This window comes from Panulirus ornatus, chromosome 27 (genome assembly GCF_036320965.1).
Source record: "Panulirus ornatus isolate Po-2019 chromosome 27, ASM3632096v1, whole genome shotgun sequence".
NCBI lineage: Eukaryota > Metazoa > Arthropoda > Malacostraca > Decapoda > Palinuridae > Panulirus > Panulirus ornatus.
The window spans coordinates 17,208,482-17,226,617 of record NC_092250.1 but is presented as its reverse complement, the minus strand read 5'-3'; the positions used below and the strand labels follow the sequence as shown (position 1 = coordinate 17,226,617).

The window sequence follows — 18,136 nt, the reverse complement described above, 5'->3', positions numbered from 1 at the left end:
CGAATATCTGGCGACCGGCATCCGGTCCAAGGGAAATATTTGGTGACCGACAACCGGTTTGAGGTAAATATTTGGTGATTAACACCCAGTTTATTTTCGAAATCTAGTGACCGAGAACTGGCATATGTTTCCAACTTGGTGACCAAGTCTAATTTCTATGAATGGGTGACCCACAGCGAAATTCAGGTCAATATTTCGTGGCTGTCAAATGATTCTGGCTAAATAATTTTGAGCGTTTAAGAGCACAAAGACGGTATACATAGAAATATGAATTATAAATAAAACAAACTAAGTCATGATAAACATACAGACGAGGATAGTACTCTATCAATATTTTAGGATTGTAGCTCTCAGAGAATCTTTTAATTATTCAATGCAGTTGCTTAAGTTTGTCGAATGAATAAGTAAAATTAGAAAGCCTTATACACTGGCAGAATAAGAAAACCAGAACCAGCGGGGTAGATCACGTTTTCTTTGATGGTCTCCCTCGTCGAGGGCAAACTAATGTTGTGTGGCTATTGAACGAATCCACTGATGTTTTTCCCATTTTCACATATACTGTAGCACATATTTATCTCCAGTTAACAGTTACGAGGAAATCATTATTTCTCATGATAGTTAACATGTTTATTTACACCAAAGGTCCTTCAGGACCCTTTCAGAACGGAGTCCTTGGATATTTATATATATATATATATATATATATATATATATATATATATATATATATATATATATACTCTAACCAACAGGTAGGTTTGTCAATTTTCCATATATCCAAAAAATGTACCAGGTGGATAAGGCTGTAAAGTTAATCATATCAATAACATTTTCATTCTATTTCATTCACTCGTCATCATTTTGCCATTTGTTATATCGCTGACTTTATCAAACTCTAATGTAGATAATTCCTAACACATGCGAACAGATTAATAACGACCGTTTCGTAAATGAAAATGATTTAAATCCAGGTCTCCCAAGCTCTCCTAACTGCCCGTTCGCGTAGTTAAGCTTACACGAACGGATACCACGTGTAAACAACATAAAGATCAATTCCTTCTTATCCATTACATGTACACAACTATGTTTAACTAAAAGATAATAAATTGTATGCTTTGTCTCCTGTTTCTATCAAGTAATTCAAGCTTTAAACACTTCCTTATCTTCATATTTAATTGCCAAATGACTTTCTAATAAGAAAAACATAAAGGGGTGGGGCATATTTTTCCCTAGATACGAACGCCAAGTCTCCGACTGGGTTGATACACGTCTCACACGGGAAATAAATGAGTATTGAAGTTTACGGTAAACCGGCGCAACATTGTCATGGAAAGAGTGTGTCACTTGTACCTTCTAGGGTTATTCCTTTCCCTAGTGTGTGTTTGTGCTGTACGTGGTTCAGGTGCTCAAGGTGATTATATTTAAAGTTTCGTGATTACACTTGACTACCAGGTATGCCTTTTACCACCTGACTGTGCCATGTGCTTGACCATAAAAGACAGGGTAAATGTAAAATTGCATGTGGAAGATAGGGTCAAGCTACAAGTTGAATTTACAGGTGATGATTTAATACTATACATTAACTGTTTAATTAAGACTACCATGACATTTTGGTGGAGGGGATTAAAATTTTGGAAGATCATGAGTTAATTCATAAATGAAATGCACTTCCTCTTTAAGATATTTGAATCATCAATTTTTCCTCTTTCAGTGGCAGTCTACATAATAAAATAAATGGATGGATTGTGATTTGGAGCAGACAATGGTAATCATTTGTGAATGATTACATTGGATGATGGGGAAGTTGGCTTAAGTTTTCATCGTCTTTAAAATTCTATGAGTTAAAGTTTTAAACCAACTAGTACCTAAAGTAACCCCACATTTACCTTCATAGCCCTCCCTACTGCGGTTATTGATAACCATAGTAATAAAGAAAATGCTACAGAACATATTCTCAAAGTATACTATTATGGCAAGTCAGTTATACTCCAAAGTATTTAGTAGAAGCACAAACTGTAACTTCAAGTCCAAAAATTCATACATATATAGGTAATGCTCATTATTATAAGTAGGTGATGCCTTTTATTATAAATTTTGAAACTCAAAAATGTAAGCATTCCAATATCACTGGTGTGGATTTATAAGCATAGAATGATTAATATATAATATGGTTAATAAACTTCCTCCCAGATTTTTATTTTTGGTGAGTTTTCAATTTTCCTTATTACTGGTCTTAAAAAAACATATCTGAGATAATTGCAACATTTCAATTCTCTTGAAAATATTGTTCTCACAAATTTTGCAAAATAGGCACAGTGAAATTATGATTTTAATTTTCTAGTTTTGTAAACTAATGATTTGGGGTTAATCAATATTTTATAATGTACTTACATTTCCTTTTTGTTTAATCAACAAAATCTCATTATCTGCAGAGTTTTTAAATCTCATGATGTGCAAATTGATACAAGTGAGACATGACTGTTCAAATTGAATTATGCAGAGGATCAAAAATATACAGATTATGTCAAGTTTTTAACAAATCATCATGCAATACTTTCCTGTATCTTGCAGGTGGTTGTAAAAGTCGCAACTATGGTCATGGTAGCATTGTGTGTGTATGTGACTCCTTGTACTGTGACTCTTTTCCTCCTGTCGAATTCCCTAAAGGTGGTGAAGCTCTTGTGGTGACATCAAATAAAGCGGGAGCACGTTGGAATATTGCCAAAGGAATATTTTCAGAGCACGAGAATGAGATTTTGCCATGTTAGTATTGTTAGAATCTTTTGGTTCTGAATTCTATTGCTTTTTCTTATACATCAAGTATTACTTGTATTTAACTTTCTTTTTCTTTTTGCAGTGAAGGACACTAAAGTGGAGGGCATCTAACAGGAAAAGGTTAATCAACTGAAAATGAGTTTTCTAAAGTACAGTATATTTAACATGCTACATGTATTGACTAGTGACCTCTTTACTTTTATATGGGTTTATGTCATTTGCCATATCCTTCACTTGAAGTAGGATAACTTATGGTGAATCTTAACAGTTTTCTAGTACAGAAATGGGTGCATACATGTCAACATTGGAACAAAATAAAGAGGGTTATGTGAGGAATGACCAGCAAACAATAATGAAACACAATGAAGGATGTGGTGGTGTCCTTGCTAGAATTTTTTTTAAGGAGGAAGTTTGAAATTTATATATACTAATGATATGGACATGAAGTGTCCCAGAATTATATTGTTTATGCTTAATATATTATAACAAGTTATGTTGTTTCCCACAATTTCCTAATGATGGATCTTAGGGCGTAAAATCAAAGACATAACTACAGATCTGAAAAATATCCCAATTATAAAACTGTTATTTGTTGGTAGTTCTTATACTTAGAGCCTAAATAATGGACATCACATCCAAATTTTGACAGTTAGCATGTATGTGGGTGGTAGAGTATAAATTGGGAATGTTATGGGATATATGGTTGGAGAAGAGAGCCATCAAAAAGTGAGAGGCAAAAATAATTCACTTCTCAAATTTTATCGTTGAGAATTTTTCCACAAAAGTATTTTTGTGGTTGATAAAGGAAAATCAATGTACTACTTTACACTGGGTAAGTTTATTTCTCATTTGTATGTATGATTATTTTATTTTAATGGGTAAGGTTATTTCTCATTTATGTATATGATTATTTTACTTAACAGCCACTGAAACTCTTGAATTTGAAGTTGACAGCAGGACAGCCTACCAGAAGATTATCGGATTTGGTGGTGCTTTCACAGATGCAGCTGGCTTGAATATTTTAAGCCTGTCAGAACCACTGCAAGAAAAGATATTAAGGTAATCAAAGTTAAGAGTCCATGTGAGCATGAGATTTTAGTGAGTTCTTATGATATCACTGTACTGAATATGTTGAGGTACAAAGTTTATTTCTTGTGAACATTAAACATTCTCTGATTCATCATATTATTAATGTTGTTCTTCACCTTTCTTGCTGGCTTATACATATCTCAAGTATTTGTTTTCATCACTTAAGTCATCCAACAATGTGCTTATTTCCTGCAGTGTTACTGTGCATGCACGACCCTCAGATGAAGTGTGCCAGAATTTTTTTCTTTACCTTCTGAGGAATGCAAGAGTGGTTATTGTACATTGCATCAGCTAGATATTTAAACAATGGCAGGAAAAGCTAGCACATAAATTGTTGGTGAAAGCTGTTTTGAAAAGGCATAGTAAGCAATGTTTCTTATAGTTTGAAGATGACAAGAGAATCATTCTCAACTTCAACATGGACTGAGTTATTAGTGAAAGACACACACTGCAGATATGAATTTTTTTTTTAAGAAGATTTGAACTTGATAACCTGTCTTAGTACCCTAATTTCAAGGTCTGACAGAAACTGTATTGAAGTTACTCAGAGTAATTTTTTTTTCAGAGCTTATTATTCAGAAGATGGCCTGGAATATAATTTGGGTCGTATTCCTATTGCTGGGACTGACTTCAGTACACATCCTTACACATACGATGACCTGAAGAGTGGTGAGACAGATATGGAACTATCTCATTTTTCACTTGCAAAGGAAGACTTAAAATACAAGGTACTCTACAGAGATTAGAGGATAGATTGATATAATATTTTCAAACCACAAATATATTCCTGAATATGTGAGTAGAATATATATATATATACAGTAAGATTTTCCTTGATAATAGACATAAAAGGTTGGTTGAGTATCAATGATAAAAGGTTGTGTAATTTGGATGAGGATGCACAGATGTGCAGTGTGCAAGTTTGGAGAAAGCTGTGGATAAATATCTGGCATTGTATTTGTCAAGCATCTGATGAAGATGAGCAGATATAAACATAAGCAATGGGTTTTGATGAACTGACATTTCTACCAAAAAGAAAATAGCTGAAGATTTATCATTCTGATCAAGCATTTGTTTAGATTTTTAGAAATGATATAGGAAGTTTCTTGCATTCACAGATACCATTAATTCAAAGAGCTATGAACATGTCATCCAAGCCCATCAAGTTCTTTGGATCAGCTTGGGGTGCTCCAGCGTGGATGAAAGATAATGGCAAGATTACAGGCAAGGGGAAGTTGCTGCATGAGATGTACTCTACTTGGGCCAATTACCATGTTAGGTAAATAGCATAAGATTATTCTTAGATATGTCATAAATCATATGGATAAAAGTCCCTAAATTCATCTCTAACATATGTATAGCCAGCCACATTGAAGACTACATTTCTTTATCCTAGCTATCACTATCCCTATATTTTATATAGGATCAAAGAATTTTGGTTGTTTTTATCATGTGGATTATTACTACCGACTAAAAACATCAGGGGGCATTGCAACCATTTTCTTTTCTTTATATACCTATTTGGATGTAAAACAGGAGGCACAAAAATTGGATAGGCTAACAGGCTTTTATGAATAACTTTCTGAACAGAGGGAAGAAATCTCTGCTCCCCAAAGAAATGCACTACAATGGAGTAGACAGAAAGGAGTGTACAAAGAACTTATTTAACAGAAGTCTAGACATGAGGGGCTGAATTTTTAGGACCAAATAGCCATTTGTTACTTATGAGAATTCAGCTACAAGTAACCTGTAAAATTTTTTTTGATGATTGTTGAAAAATGAAAGAAAGTTAATAGATGGAATTTTCTGGGTTCTGACTCTTCATTTTCCTTATTCTGAATACTGTTCAATATATACATAAAGGACCTGAAGAATCATGCTTTACCTCAACAAAGAAATCATGAAGGTATGAAAGCCCAGCTGAAAAGAATACTAAAGCATCACACTCTTCATTGCACCCAGGATCTAAGCACCTCTCTTCCACTATGTGAGTTACTTCAGCTCCATGCTTCCATCTGCTGCCACATCCTTTACAGGCTACTTAAAACATTCCAGTTCCTGTAGGTTCTCATCAGATAAGATCATACTTAAACCATTCTGTAACATTTCACTACAGCAGCTCATTAACTTTATTTTGTTCTTGTTAATTTTCACCTTTCCTTTATACACTTCTAAGCTGTGCTGGTATATGCTGCAAGAATATGGCATTGTTTAGTCTTTGCACACATCATTGAACTCCACTTTACTCTCATGTTCACTAAAAGTGCTAAATATGATTTGATTTCAAGTACAGTATGTTCTTTTAAGTGTGAATATACCAGGCTTAGAGTGCATCTATTTACAGATTTATTAAGAGTTATAAGGAACACAACATCAGCATTTGGGGTCTTACTGCTCAAAATGAACCAAGTGATGGTTTAACAAAAAGTTTCGGTTTTAATGCTGTCGGCTGGACTTCTGAAGAGCAGGTGTGTTTTTCATCAATATGCATGTATGTGAAAATTGTATTAATTTTAAGCTGACTGTTCATGAATGTTACATGGATTCTCATGCTTGCATATGTACTCATAAGTTAAATAAGCACACACGCACACATACACACACACACACATCGACAGGACTAAAGATGAAATTAATTCAGACGCTTAAGAAAAGATGTAAAGAAGTACTTTTATATTGTAAGACTGGTGGTAGAGTATGTTCATGAGATGAGGCACTGTGAGTGTAAAACTTCCTCCCTGTATAGCCCTAATATGTGAATCTGAATGGGTAATTTTACACACAAAAAGAGGGAAGACTCAGAAATTTGGCCTGTGAAGAAATGGAAAAGGTGATCAGAAAAAGAATTGAATGACACCTTGCAGAAAAAATTTACATAAGTGGATTCATGGATTCAAGGAAAGGGGGGTCATGCTTAACGAATCTCTTTAGACTCCTTTAGAGAGTGAGCTCTGTTATAGAAAGAGTAGGATGGCTGGATTGTGTATTCCTGCACTGCTAGAAAGAATGTGAATTTACCACATATGAGGTTGGTAAAGAAGCTGTCTCTTTCTCGGACTAGTTGACCTGTGGCATTGATGAACAATCTAACACGGTCATCTTATTGATCTTCAACTATAGCTCCATCATTAAATATACCACTGTTGAACCGTGCATTATTGTCATGAATTTTGTGTATTTGTCAGCTCTTGATTAAGTGATAACTAAGTGATGTCTGATTGATTTACTATTACAAAGCTTATTTGATAATATATGAATATATATTACACCATAAATGGGTAATGATGTATCAAATATTCATAAGTAATGAATTGGGGCTATTATTTGTAAGAAGTTTTAAAAGTTTGCCAAAAGAAGCTTTGAAATATAGTCTACTTATGCACTGGATTTGTTTTCCTTACTGTCATATCTGACTCATTTTATGCTTTTTATATCCTATACACAGTTTTGCACACGGAACTTACTGTTCATGCATTGCTCATACATCAACACATTTACACATATCTCATTCACATACAGTACTGCTTCACTTTCGTCTTCCATCTTTAAATTTTTACATACCTATTCTCTGTTTCACTTTTTCAAATTATTATTTTTGTCATTTTGATCAGGCAGAATGGGTTGGACAGCACCTTGGCCCTGCCCTAAATAACAGTAGCTATGGTCATGTCAAAATCATGATCTTGGATGACAACCGTTTTTTTCTACCGAAGTGGGCAAATGATGTAAGTATTGTGAATTTATCCCTCCAGAGTCCTGGAAAATTACTTAGTCGTCTCTGTTTTTCTGTTTGACTTAGTCTGTTGCCTGAACCTTCTAGAATTTATGAAGAAAAATAAGTGCATGTTAGTCATAGGACACTCTGTATGGGAATAGCAGTGCTGAGAGACAGGTTAGTTGATGTGCAAGTTTCATTGGAGAAAACTGAAGAGGAAATGGGGTGATTAAGATTCTTTGAGGGCCGAATGGGTATGTTTGAAGGTATAGTAGTCCCAACAATGTTATATTGATGTGAATCATGGGATATAGATGAGAATGTACTGAGAGTGGTGTATGTATTGGAAATGAAATGTTTGAGAACAACATTTGATATGAGGAGGGTTGACTGAGTAAGTAATAATACGGTAAGAGAAAGGTGCCATAATAAGGCGCGTATGGTTGATAAGACAGCTGAAGAGGAAGTGCTGAAGTGGTTTGGACATATGGAGAGAATGAGGAAGGAGAGGTTGAAAAAGAGGATATATGTGTCAGAAATGGAGGGGAGAAGGAAAAGGGGAGACCAAATTGGTGAGGTAAAGATGTAGTGAAAAAGGTTTTGAGTGCTTGGAGGCTGAACTTGTAGGAGGGTGAAAGGCGTTCACAAGATAGAGTAAACTGACAAAATGAGCAATATGGTGTACAGGGGTCAGCATGCTGTTTGTGGACTGAACCAGGGCATTGAAGCAGCTGAAGTAAACCACAGAAAGAATTGTGAGGCCTGGTTGTGTATTAGGGGCAGTGGTTTTGGTGTATTGCAGATGAGAGGAAATAGTAAATAAGTATGAAACAAGAAAGAAAAAAAGATTGGGACATTAAATGGATGAAAAGCTGCCTTCTTGTTACACTTTGAATTACAATTGTTTGAAAAGGTTATGGTTTGCTTGGTCTCGTACCTGTATATATAAAAGGAAGGCAAATGTATGACAGCAGGAAAGGAGTTTTGATAGATGAGTTAGGGACCAGCTTATAAGCTTGGCTTTTCTCTTTATTCATCTGATATCCTCCAGATTCATGTATTGTCACGTTCAGAAAATTAGTACTGTATTGATTGTACAAGATTTATTTCTGTAGTTTAGAAGAAACAGTGTACGAGGACCACTGTTATCACATCTGTCCTTTGAGGTTTGCCACAATCTAGATGTGTCAAGTCTTACTTCTAAAATTTGTCTGAGATCAAAAGCCTGAAATTAAGGAGCTTTAATAACTAATAGAATGCTTTATTTACATTACTTATATCTAATTAACAACTGGTAGCTGGTAGCCATTCATTTGTGGAATAACAGTTATATATTTTTAGCTCTTCAATATTTCATGGAAGTGGTGGTCCAGTCATATAGCTGACAGGTTCAATAATGCCCTTTACCGTTTGTTTGTGTCTGAGTAAGGAAGTTGGTGATAGTGAAAAACCAGATTTCTCTCAATGATAGTTTTCTAACTGTGCTTCCATGTGGTGGCATGACATGTGTAAACCCTCATATCCTACGAAAAGTTCTTTTCATTCATTTTTCTTTGAACCTTCTTTCAACCTTTCTCTTATTTTTTATTTCTTGTTTCCTCTTTGCGCATATTTGCTGCAGCAACCATTATTTTCTTGTTCAGGCAATTTCGATTTGCTTCACTTATAGGACTGCCAATTTGGATAATTCTGTAGATGCTCCATGTTGATTAGTGACTGGAGAAATGTTTGCAGAAGAATGTGCACTTTCATCTTGCTTTTAACGTGGGAGGTTATATGATATCATTTCATGTATTCACTCATGTGTGTGAACTTTTTCGTATATGAAGAAAGTTTCCAGCTCCTCAGAAAATTTCAAGGTTGTTTTATTTATGATTTTATTTGGAAATAGCCTTCTTAGTGGAAAAGTCTAATGTGTTTGCAGTGTATGTAAGACTTAAACAGTATCCAAATATACTTATTATATTTCAGGTTATGTCAGACAGCAAGGCAGCTCCATATGTTTCTGGAGTGGCTGTCCACTGGTACACAGACTGGTTGATCCCTCCTGTAACACTGGACCTAACACACAAATATCACCCTGAGCTTTTCATACTATATACTGAGGCTTGCACAGGTATATACATCAGGCTTGTTTGTTAATCTTCTCTGTTTTATTACCATTAGGGATATTTAGCATCACACATGGGATTTTTATTTAAATCTCTAGAGATGATTTGAAAATGTGGGACATTGATTATCAAGGATTGGACCACAGTTCCTGGTAGCTTTTGATAAAAATTTTTATTTCCTTATTCATCTCTAGGTATGCAATTTCTTGGATTCACAGCAGGTGACATATAATTTCTCTTCGAGGCATTACAGTTATATGATACATATGTGCACTCCTAGAATGCATGTTCAGTGACCCAGGTTAGGAAAGTAACAGCTTGAGTTTACGAGTGTGGATGGGTAGGGGTTGATGACTGGATGACCCATGGAGTGAATGACTTAGGTAGTGATGATAGTCTGTTTAGGGTTAGGTTGTTTTGTTAGGGTTCTCCTACTTTTATGAGACTGACTTACTTGAAATATGTACTTCAAACCTCCTGTGTAAAAGTACAGAAATTCATCTTTCATCACAACCGTGACTTTTATTATTCCTTAAAAAATCAGTGAATCATATATAGCAGTACACAACTTAATATTCAAAGTTAATAGACTTCCAGCCTACAGCAAGTATGAATTGAGGCAATAATGGAAGTGATACTGACCTCTTGCTCTATTTTCAGGGCAGTGGCCTTGGCAGCCATTGAAGGTGGTGCTGGGATCTTGGGTGAGGGCAGAGAGTTATGCTGCTAACATTATAGAGGTAATGCATGTTTTTGTAAGTTTTTTCTCTCTTTCTCTATCCATTTTACCTCCATTCTGTATCTTGTTACACCCACGCAGATTACTCAGAGTAATCTGTATTCCATCGGTATTCTTTGTGTTTCTGCTTTAGTATCAGACCACAGTTTTGTATCTTTTGCTTTACCACCTATGTATATTTTAGTTAGTAATAAATTTTTTTTAAGTGATTTTTCATACTGTTAGAGTTTGATTCTATTAAGATGAGGAGAAGAATGTTTAATGAGTACTATCTCCTTTTCAGAATCTAGAGCACTGGGTTTCAGGCTGGACTGATTGGAACCTTGCTCTGGATGTGAAAGGTGGACCAAACTGGGTTAAAAATTTTGTTGATTCACCCATTATTATCAATGCTGTAAGTCCTCCATAAAGAATCTTTTGTTTTCAGTGTTATGAATTGCACTTTGCCTTCTTTGGTTTCTTTATATGTAAGAGGATATTATCTTCAAAAGAAGAGAAGTCTTGTCTGACCAATGTTTGGTATAAGTTTTGCATGCTACACCAGTATATACAGGCTAGATATAGGTAGGTAGACAGCTATTTTAGTTATTGGAAGAACATATTTTTTGGGGTAAATTTATGTTAATATATAGGTTGCCCATGGATTGGAGATTCTCTTCATTCTTACCCACTAAGTGTGAACAAAGTTCATTGTCAGATGACCTGACCATCTTGGACATATGCTGCAAAATATTTGAGTTGCTGTAAGAAAGGCCTCAAATAATCAGTTTGGTATTTTGAAGACCAGGAACTGGAATGTTAGGCTTATCCTTTTAACTTTTATAGAAAATAAGGAACTGAAACATGTCAGATGGCTGTATCAAATATCTATCGAGTGTAGTTTTCCAGCAGCTACAGATCAATAAAGCTCATGTCTCAAAAGTAGTAGACACCTTCAATGAAAACAAGCCACAAAGATAAGTATGTTCTTTGCTGTCAGATTAAAAGACCCACATTGGTACAGGGAGAAAATGTGGGTCGTGAATTAGGTCACTGTTCACAGGTATGGCATCAATATTCCTAGGATGTGTAGGTAATTGCTGAAAAGTTGACATGATTCATTAATTCCATGACTTTTTCATCCTTTCAGTCAGACTGATTGCTTAAAAATGTGCTAATAAAGTGAGTGAGGGAAACTGAATACAATTCACACATTTTTGTCAACAGTTCACTTCTTTACCAGTCACTTATGGTGTATTTAATACAGTTACAACACATTTTTGTTTGACAGAAGAGAAAGCCCACACTCTTTATGTCTGGATAAGCCTTGCTCATTTTTCTTCATGCCTTCACACATGCAGGTATAAAGTAGTTGGAATTAGCCTGATACTTCAGTCTAAAACCCTCCTAGATTCATCATTATGTCAGAAGCTATCAAGCACTATTCTCCTTTAAAAGCTCGGACTAATGTAACCTCAGTTAGTATGATGATGGTCAAGACCCTTTTGAACCCTTGCCTTAATGACAGTCAAAATTATTGCTGCCAGAGCTGCCATCTGGTTATTGGTATATATAACATGGAAAATATTCACTCTCTTAATTCGTATTGGCCAACTTGAGAATGTTTGTGTTATTACATTATTGGTTTGGGGTTCTCTCTATGGCTGATAGTCCAAAACAGAATCTAGGCAAGACACTGAAATTGCTGTACCTTTGGCTTGCTTCTCAGGCACAGTAAAGTCTCTTAACACAAAGCTGTTAAGACAAAACTGTTTTTTCCACATTCATTCGCTCAAACTGCATTAATAATTATTAATGCATCAGCATCCTTTTTCTACTACCCATGTATCTCCTACATGTAATGGAAGGTGACTAAGAGGGGCAGGAGTAGCAGGGCTGGAAATTCTCCTCTCCTGTTTCCTCACTTTATAGATGTGGTTAGTGTGGTTAAGAATGCTGAAGAGGGTATGCTGAAATGTTCCGGACATAAGGAGAGAATCAGTCAGAAAGTGATGAAAGGTTAACAAAGGGGATATATGTGTCAGAAGTGGAGGGAACAAGGAAAAGGAGGGAGTTGGGGGACCAAACCGGAGATGGAAAGGTGGAATGGAAAAGATTTTGAGTGATCAAGGCCTGAACATGAAGGATGGAGAAAGGCTTGCATAGGATAGAGCAAACTGGAACGATATGGTATACAGTGACTGATAAGCTGTCAGTGAACTGAACCAGGGCATGGAAAGGAGTTGGAGTAAACCAAGGTAAGGTCTGTGGGTCTTGGCTGGGATAGGGAGTTGTGGTTTCGGGGCATTATATATGACAGCTCAAGAATGGATGTGAGCGAATGTGGTCTTTCTTTGTTGCTGGTGCTACCTTACTAACGAGGGAAATTGCAGTCAAGTAATAAAATGAGTGGGAATGTAAGAAGCAGAGTTAAGATTTTCCATTTAAGGCTTTGTACCTGGTACTAAGGCAAGACGTTAGCACTTACAGAAAAAAAAAGAAAAAAAAGGCAATTGTGTTGCCTAATGCCTCACTGCAAGTTTGATATAAAAATAAAGCAAATGTTTTTTTCATGAGACTTGCCTTATTTATTAATTATATTTGTTTTGCTTTTTCGCTGTCTCCCGCGTTTGCGAGGTAGCGCAAGGAAACAGACGAAAGAAATGGCCCAACCCACCCCCATACACAATGTATACACACACACGTCCACACACGCAAATATACATACCTATGAAAAAGATTTTGTGTGATCGGGGCCTGAACATGCAGGAGGGTGAAAGGAGGGCAAGGAATAGAGTGAATTGGGGCGATGTGGTATACCGGGGTTGATGTGCTGTCAGTGGATTGAATCAAGGCATGTGAAGCGTCTCGGGTAAACCATGGAAAGCTGTGTAGGTATGTATATTTGCGTGTGTGGACGTGTGTATGTACATGTGTATGGGGGGGGGGGTGGGCCATTTCTTTCGTCTGTTTCCTTGCGCTACCTCGCAAACGCGGGAGACAGCGACAAAGTATAATAAAAAAAAAATACATCAATGTACACATATATATACATACACAGACACATACATATATACCCATGCACACAATTCACACTGTCTGCCCCCATTCACTCCCATCGCCACCTCGCCACACATGGAATACCTTCCCCCTCCCCCCTCATGTGTGCGAGGTAGCACTAGGAAAAGACAACAAAGGCCCCATTTGTTCACACTCAGTCTCTAGCTGCCACGCAATAATGCCCGAAACCACAGCTCCCTTTCCACATCCAGGCCTTATTATAGTATATATTTAATATGAGTATGAACTCCCCATTATTCAGCCCTCCTGAGTTATAGTGCTTATAAGAAATGTTGTTTTTTCTAAACAAATAGGCAGATTTATTAAATTATGTGCATGAAAATCTTATTAGTTTGTCACCTCTGTGGGGTCCCTGTAGTATAAGTATAAAGTTTTATTATGTGTCATTCTTGAGTTTTAGCATAAACATAAGTGTGTCCACAAACAGACAGACAAATAGAATGATGAAAGGGTGACAACATAATGTCCCATACACATTTTTGTTGTGGTTGGACTTAGAAAAATATAAAACATTTTACAGAGTGTGTGATTCAACTGTTTCTTTTGTAATCCATCAGCCTCGTGGAGAGTTCTACAAGCAACCCATGTATTATGCCTTGGCCCACTTTACTAAGTTCTTGGTAGAAGGTAGCCAGCATGTGGCAATGCCAAAAATAACATCTTCATTGTATCATACAGCATTTGTCCGACCAGATAATGCAACAGTGATTGTGTTTATGAACAAGTGAGTTTATACATAAAGAATACTCTTCCTCATTGTTTACTCTGTTTCAACAGTGGCTGTTGTAGATGCCAATATAGGAACAGAAAGAAAAATTGCATATTACATATGAAAAGGAAAGCTGAGATAATTATGTAGTATTTGGCTTTAATTCTTGGAAAGCAGAAGGTTTATGTAAGCCTTTCAGGTATACAAAAATCAGTTGAAATTTTTCGTGTCAACCTTCGATGTTTACAAAGCCAACCTAGACTGAAGAATTATGTAATGAAATTTGATTACTCTACTGGTGTGAACACTATAATTAATGAAATGTTTATTTCTATTTCAGAGGAAGGAATAATGTGCAAATAAGGCTCAAAGACAAGAGGGTCGGACAGATGAATCTTTCATTAGAGCCACATTCCATTATCACAATTGCCTGGAAGGTGTAGGATTGAAGATTTGTAGTTGCAGGGAGTTATGTGTGTTCCCTCAAAACTTATGCAAATTTATTTTAGAATGATTGAATAGCACAGCAGCACATTGTTTTTTTATTATGACTTTTACTATTGTGCTGTTAACTTTCTTTGACTATTTTTTGCAAATATTGTAGGGCAGTATATTCTACCTCACAACGACTTCAGATGGTGCTCTTTCTTTTCATCTCAGTACATGTAACAAAGAAATTTCTGAATGAATCTCCCTTTGCAGACTGTGTTTCCCCTTTTGATTTTCTTTTGATCCGTGCCCCTCAGCTGATTCCTTACTTTAATCAGTATATTTTGGAATGCAAATGTATTTTTGAGCATATGTTTCAGAAACCTCTTACACTGTATTTAGATAATGATGTTTTTTTATAAAATGATATTCTTGTACACATACAGTAGTCTGAGAGGAAGTAATGATAGGAGACAAGAATAAAGTGGTCACAAGCAGTGGGCCTGAATTTGTGGTTGACATGATGTGTGCTAGTTTCAACAGAATTTAAAAATGACAGGTGTTTTTGATATGAAATGATTAAAGTTTCTAAATGGTGTCAGAAAAGGATCACAACACTCATGTATATTCATGCTTTGGTTATGTACGAACATACTTTTCTAGGATACCTATACAGTAAACTAACTATTATCTTTAACGATGCCCCTCTTAATGATCTGTTTGATATAGTTCAAAAACTGTCACTCCCTCTGTACATAGTAGGGAAGGTGTAACGGACAATTCACATCCTTCCTCATATTTTGATAGAATGGCTCCTCTTTTCCACTTTTGCTCGAAAACCAAAACTTTTTCCCAAGGAAACATGTATACCACAACCTTTACCATACTCGTGCTTCCAAAGTCTTTGTATCTTTTTTTCAGTTCTCATTTCCTGAAGTCAGTGGTTCTCAGTCTTTTTTCTCTGATAACCTAGTTCAAGTTTTCTAATGCTATTTCAACTTCTTCCATTGACAGAACAGCTAATTTTCGATTTATTTGAGCATTTATGAAAACTAGAAAACTAGTGTAACTGAATGAAATAGGGTTACTGAATACTGTAGCAAACAAAGCAGAATAACTCAAGCTTACTCTGTTACTTTCAGAATATACATTTATCCAAAAGCTGTAGATTTGGCATTAGAACATTTTGATTGCATCATGATCTCAAGAAAAATGCTTGTTAACCCTACAATTGTGGCCATGAGTCCTGATTTGAAAACCCCTGTCTTTAGCATCTTGAAACTCACAGTCGTCCTTGTGATCATTAGTATGGCTTTTGCAAAGTGAGATCTACAAGTAATATCTTTTCCTGTCATAAAACTCTCTGGTCATCCTCCACGGAAGACTTTGGGGGGATCCTGTGCTGTAGTCTTCAATACATTGAACAGTTTTAATGAGGTATGGCACTGGGGGTCTGCTCTCCAGCTCATTTCATTTGCCTTTCCTCTCACACTCTTTTCCCTCATATGTAGTTTCATATGAGGCTGGTGTGTTTCTTGTATTGGTGATAGTTCAACATATCCCTCTTTTCCTATGAATAGTAGTCTCTCAGGGTTCTATCCTGTCTCCTATGCTCCTCCTTTTTTATCAATGATTTTCATTCTCATGTAGTAACCAAACACACACATATGTGCTGACAATGATGTATTCCTCTAATTCTTTCAAATCTGTTCCATCTTTTGCTTCATCTACATTTCGTCTTTTCACAACTGCATCTATATAGGTAAGTTCAGTGCCAATAAAATCCAGTTTCTTTCCAGTTCTGTTTTTAAGACTATCTCTTTCTTTCTGTCTCCTTTGATGGTGCTGTAATTCCACTAGTCAGTGTAATAAACATACTTGGTATCACCATAATGTTCTTGGCAGAGTTAACTCCAAGGTAATCCAAATAACCAGTCCTCTCACGCTGACCTCAAAACTTGACCCTATTGCCCTGTGCTGAAATGTTTTTCTTTTCCCCGACAGAAGACACTACTTTGGTTTCCCTTCTTAAAATACTGCTCTCTTGAAAGCCACCATCATTAACCTTTGTGAAGTTTGTTTTTCCAAACAGTTCAAAATTTTCATGTCACTTGCTTTGCAAGGTAGACCCATGGGGATCAGGTTCTCCACTGTCATTGTCTTTCTCATGTCCTTCAACTATCTCTGAGAGTCACACTTAAACCTGCAACTTAACTTTGGTCACAACTTGGAAACTTTTAATCAGATACTCATGAAACTGTACACAAATGTTATCTGGCATCTAAAGTATTGAACTGCATATGGTCTGTAACTCTAGTTTGGATTTTGCCTAAAGTATGCCATATATAAAAAGGTATAATATCTAACTTAATTTACATTATAATTTGTATAAATTTTATCTTTAGCCTTGGCCTTGGAATTAATCATAGCTGTTTTTGCTACTTTTCAAACAGTATTTTCCCCAGTGTGTGTCTGACTCCCAGTAACTCTTCTGCTGTGTAAGGTGACACAGTTGTTCCATGAAACACCCATTTTGTGAAAAGGTTTATCTGTGACTTACTGTGAAGAAAATTCCACCTATGACCATGAAGTTAATGCAAATGGGTTTATTTCACCCGCGTTGCATGTGAAATATTTAGGGATCACTATGTCCATGTTTTCATCATCATTTGTCCAGCTAGGAGTTGCATTTTAACTGAAATCATCTTGGCTTAACTTGAAGACACTAAATCAGATACTGTTGAAACCTTATACATATGTTTCTTAGCATATCAAGAAATGAATGGTGCAACATCCATTGCATTAGTTTGTATTTTGCTTGAGTTATACAGCTGATAAATAGTTTCACCCTGGAACTTGACTAGGCTCATAATTTACTGAATATCCCATATTTGACTGTGGATTTACTACAGGGGGTTTTGATACATTTTGGACAATGTTACCACCCATTCTTACTTAGCTCCTAATACATACGTTGTAATGCTAGCAACATGGTTGTTCTTTGTAACACTTATCCAGTTCTTGGGTTGCTTGCACTTGACAAGACACTTAGGGGAATGCTTTGTAGTTATTGTAAGAAAGATGTGAAAAATCTTTAGGAATGCCATGTAAGTTTAGGAAGTTTGCATAATATGAGAAAATTGCAATGTATTTCACATTTTCTCCCGGCGTGCAAAATCAGGTGCCTTATATGAAACGAACTGTGATAAATGTGAGCATTTATTTGACAGTAAAGATATGACTAGAATAAATGTGTTTTACTGTGATTGGACACCAAGGAACACAGGTCGTGTTAGGCTTGAACACCGTTATTGGACAACAAGGAATAATACATGGCTCATCGTGGACCTTCATGCTGTAAAGAAGTCCAATATTCCCTGCTTCTGCAAGGGGCGCAGCCTTGAACGAGCCTTATAAGAAGGTCTTAGGGTTGAATAATGATAGCAATATGAGTTAAATTTGTCATGGCAGACAACTCGAATGTCTAACTAATGATTGTTCAGAGCAAA

General features: G+C 36.0%; 1 protein-coding gene across 1 annotated transcript; it reads left to right on the top strand.

Annotated features, from left to right (window-relative positions):
* Nucleotides 1–1,232: 1,232 nt before the first annotated feature.
* LOC139757616 (lysosomal acid glucosylceramidase-like) lies at nucleotides 1,233–17,878 on the top strand. The gene is made up of 12 exons (XM_071678247.1): nucleotides 1,233–1,411; nucleotides 2,572–2,763; nucleotides 3,699–3,834; nucleotides 4,430–4,592; nucleotides 4,983–5,143; nucleotides 6,209–6,332; nucleotides 7,476–7,589; nucleotides 9,551–9,695; nucleotides 10,351–10,430; nucleotides 10,713–10,823; nucleotides 14,047–14,213; nucleotides 14,539–17,878. Exons 1-12 carry the CDS (start codon nucleotides 1,327–1,329, stop codon nucleotides 14,639–14,641), a joined length of 1,581 nt encoding a protein of 526 aa, XP_071534348.1. The 5' UTR covers nucleotides 1,233–1,326; the 3' UTR covers nucleotides 14,642–17,878.
* Nucleotides 17,879–18,136: the final 258 nt, after the last annotated feature.

Coding starts and splice junctions, on each gene's coding strand:
- LOC139757616 (XM_071678247.1), top strand. CDS start 1,327: ATGGAAAGAGTGTGTCACTTGTACCTTCTAGGGTTATTCCTTTCCCTA. Junction 5,144..6,208: donor TGGGCCAATTACCATGTTAG/GTAAATAGCATA, acceptor ATCTATTTACAG/ATTTATTAAGAGTTATAAGG. Junction 7,590..9,550: donor TACCGAAGTGGGCAAATGAT/GTAAGTATTGTG, acceptor ATTATATTTCAG/GTTATGTCAGACAGCAAGGC.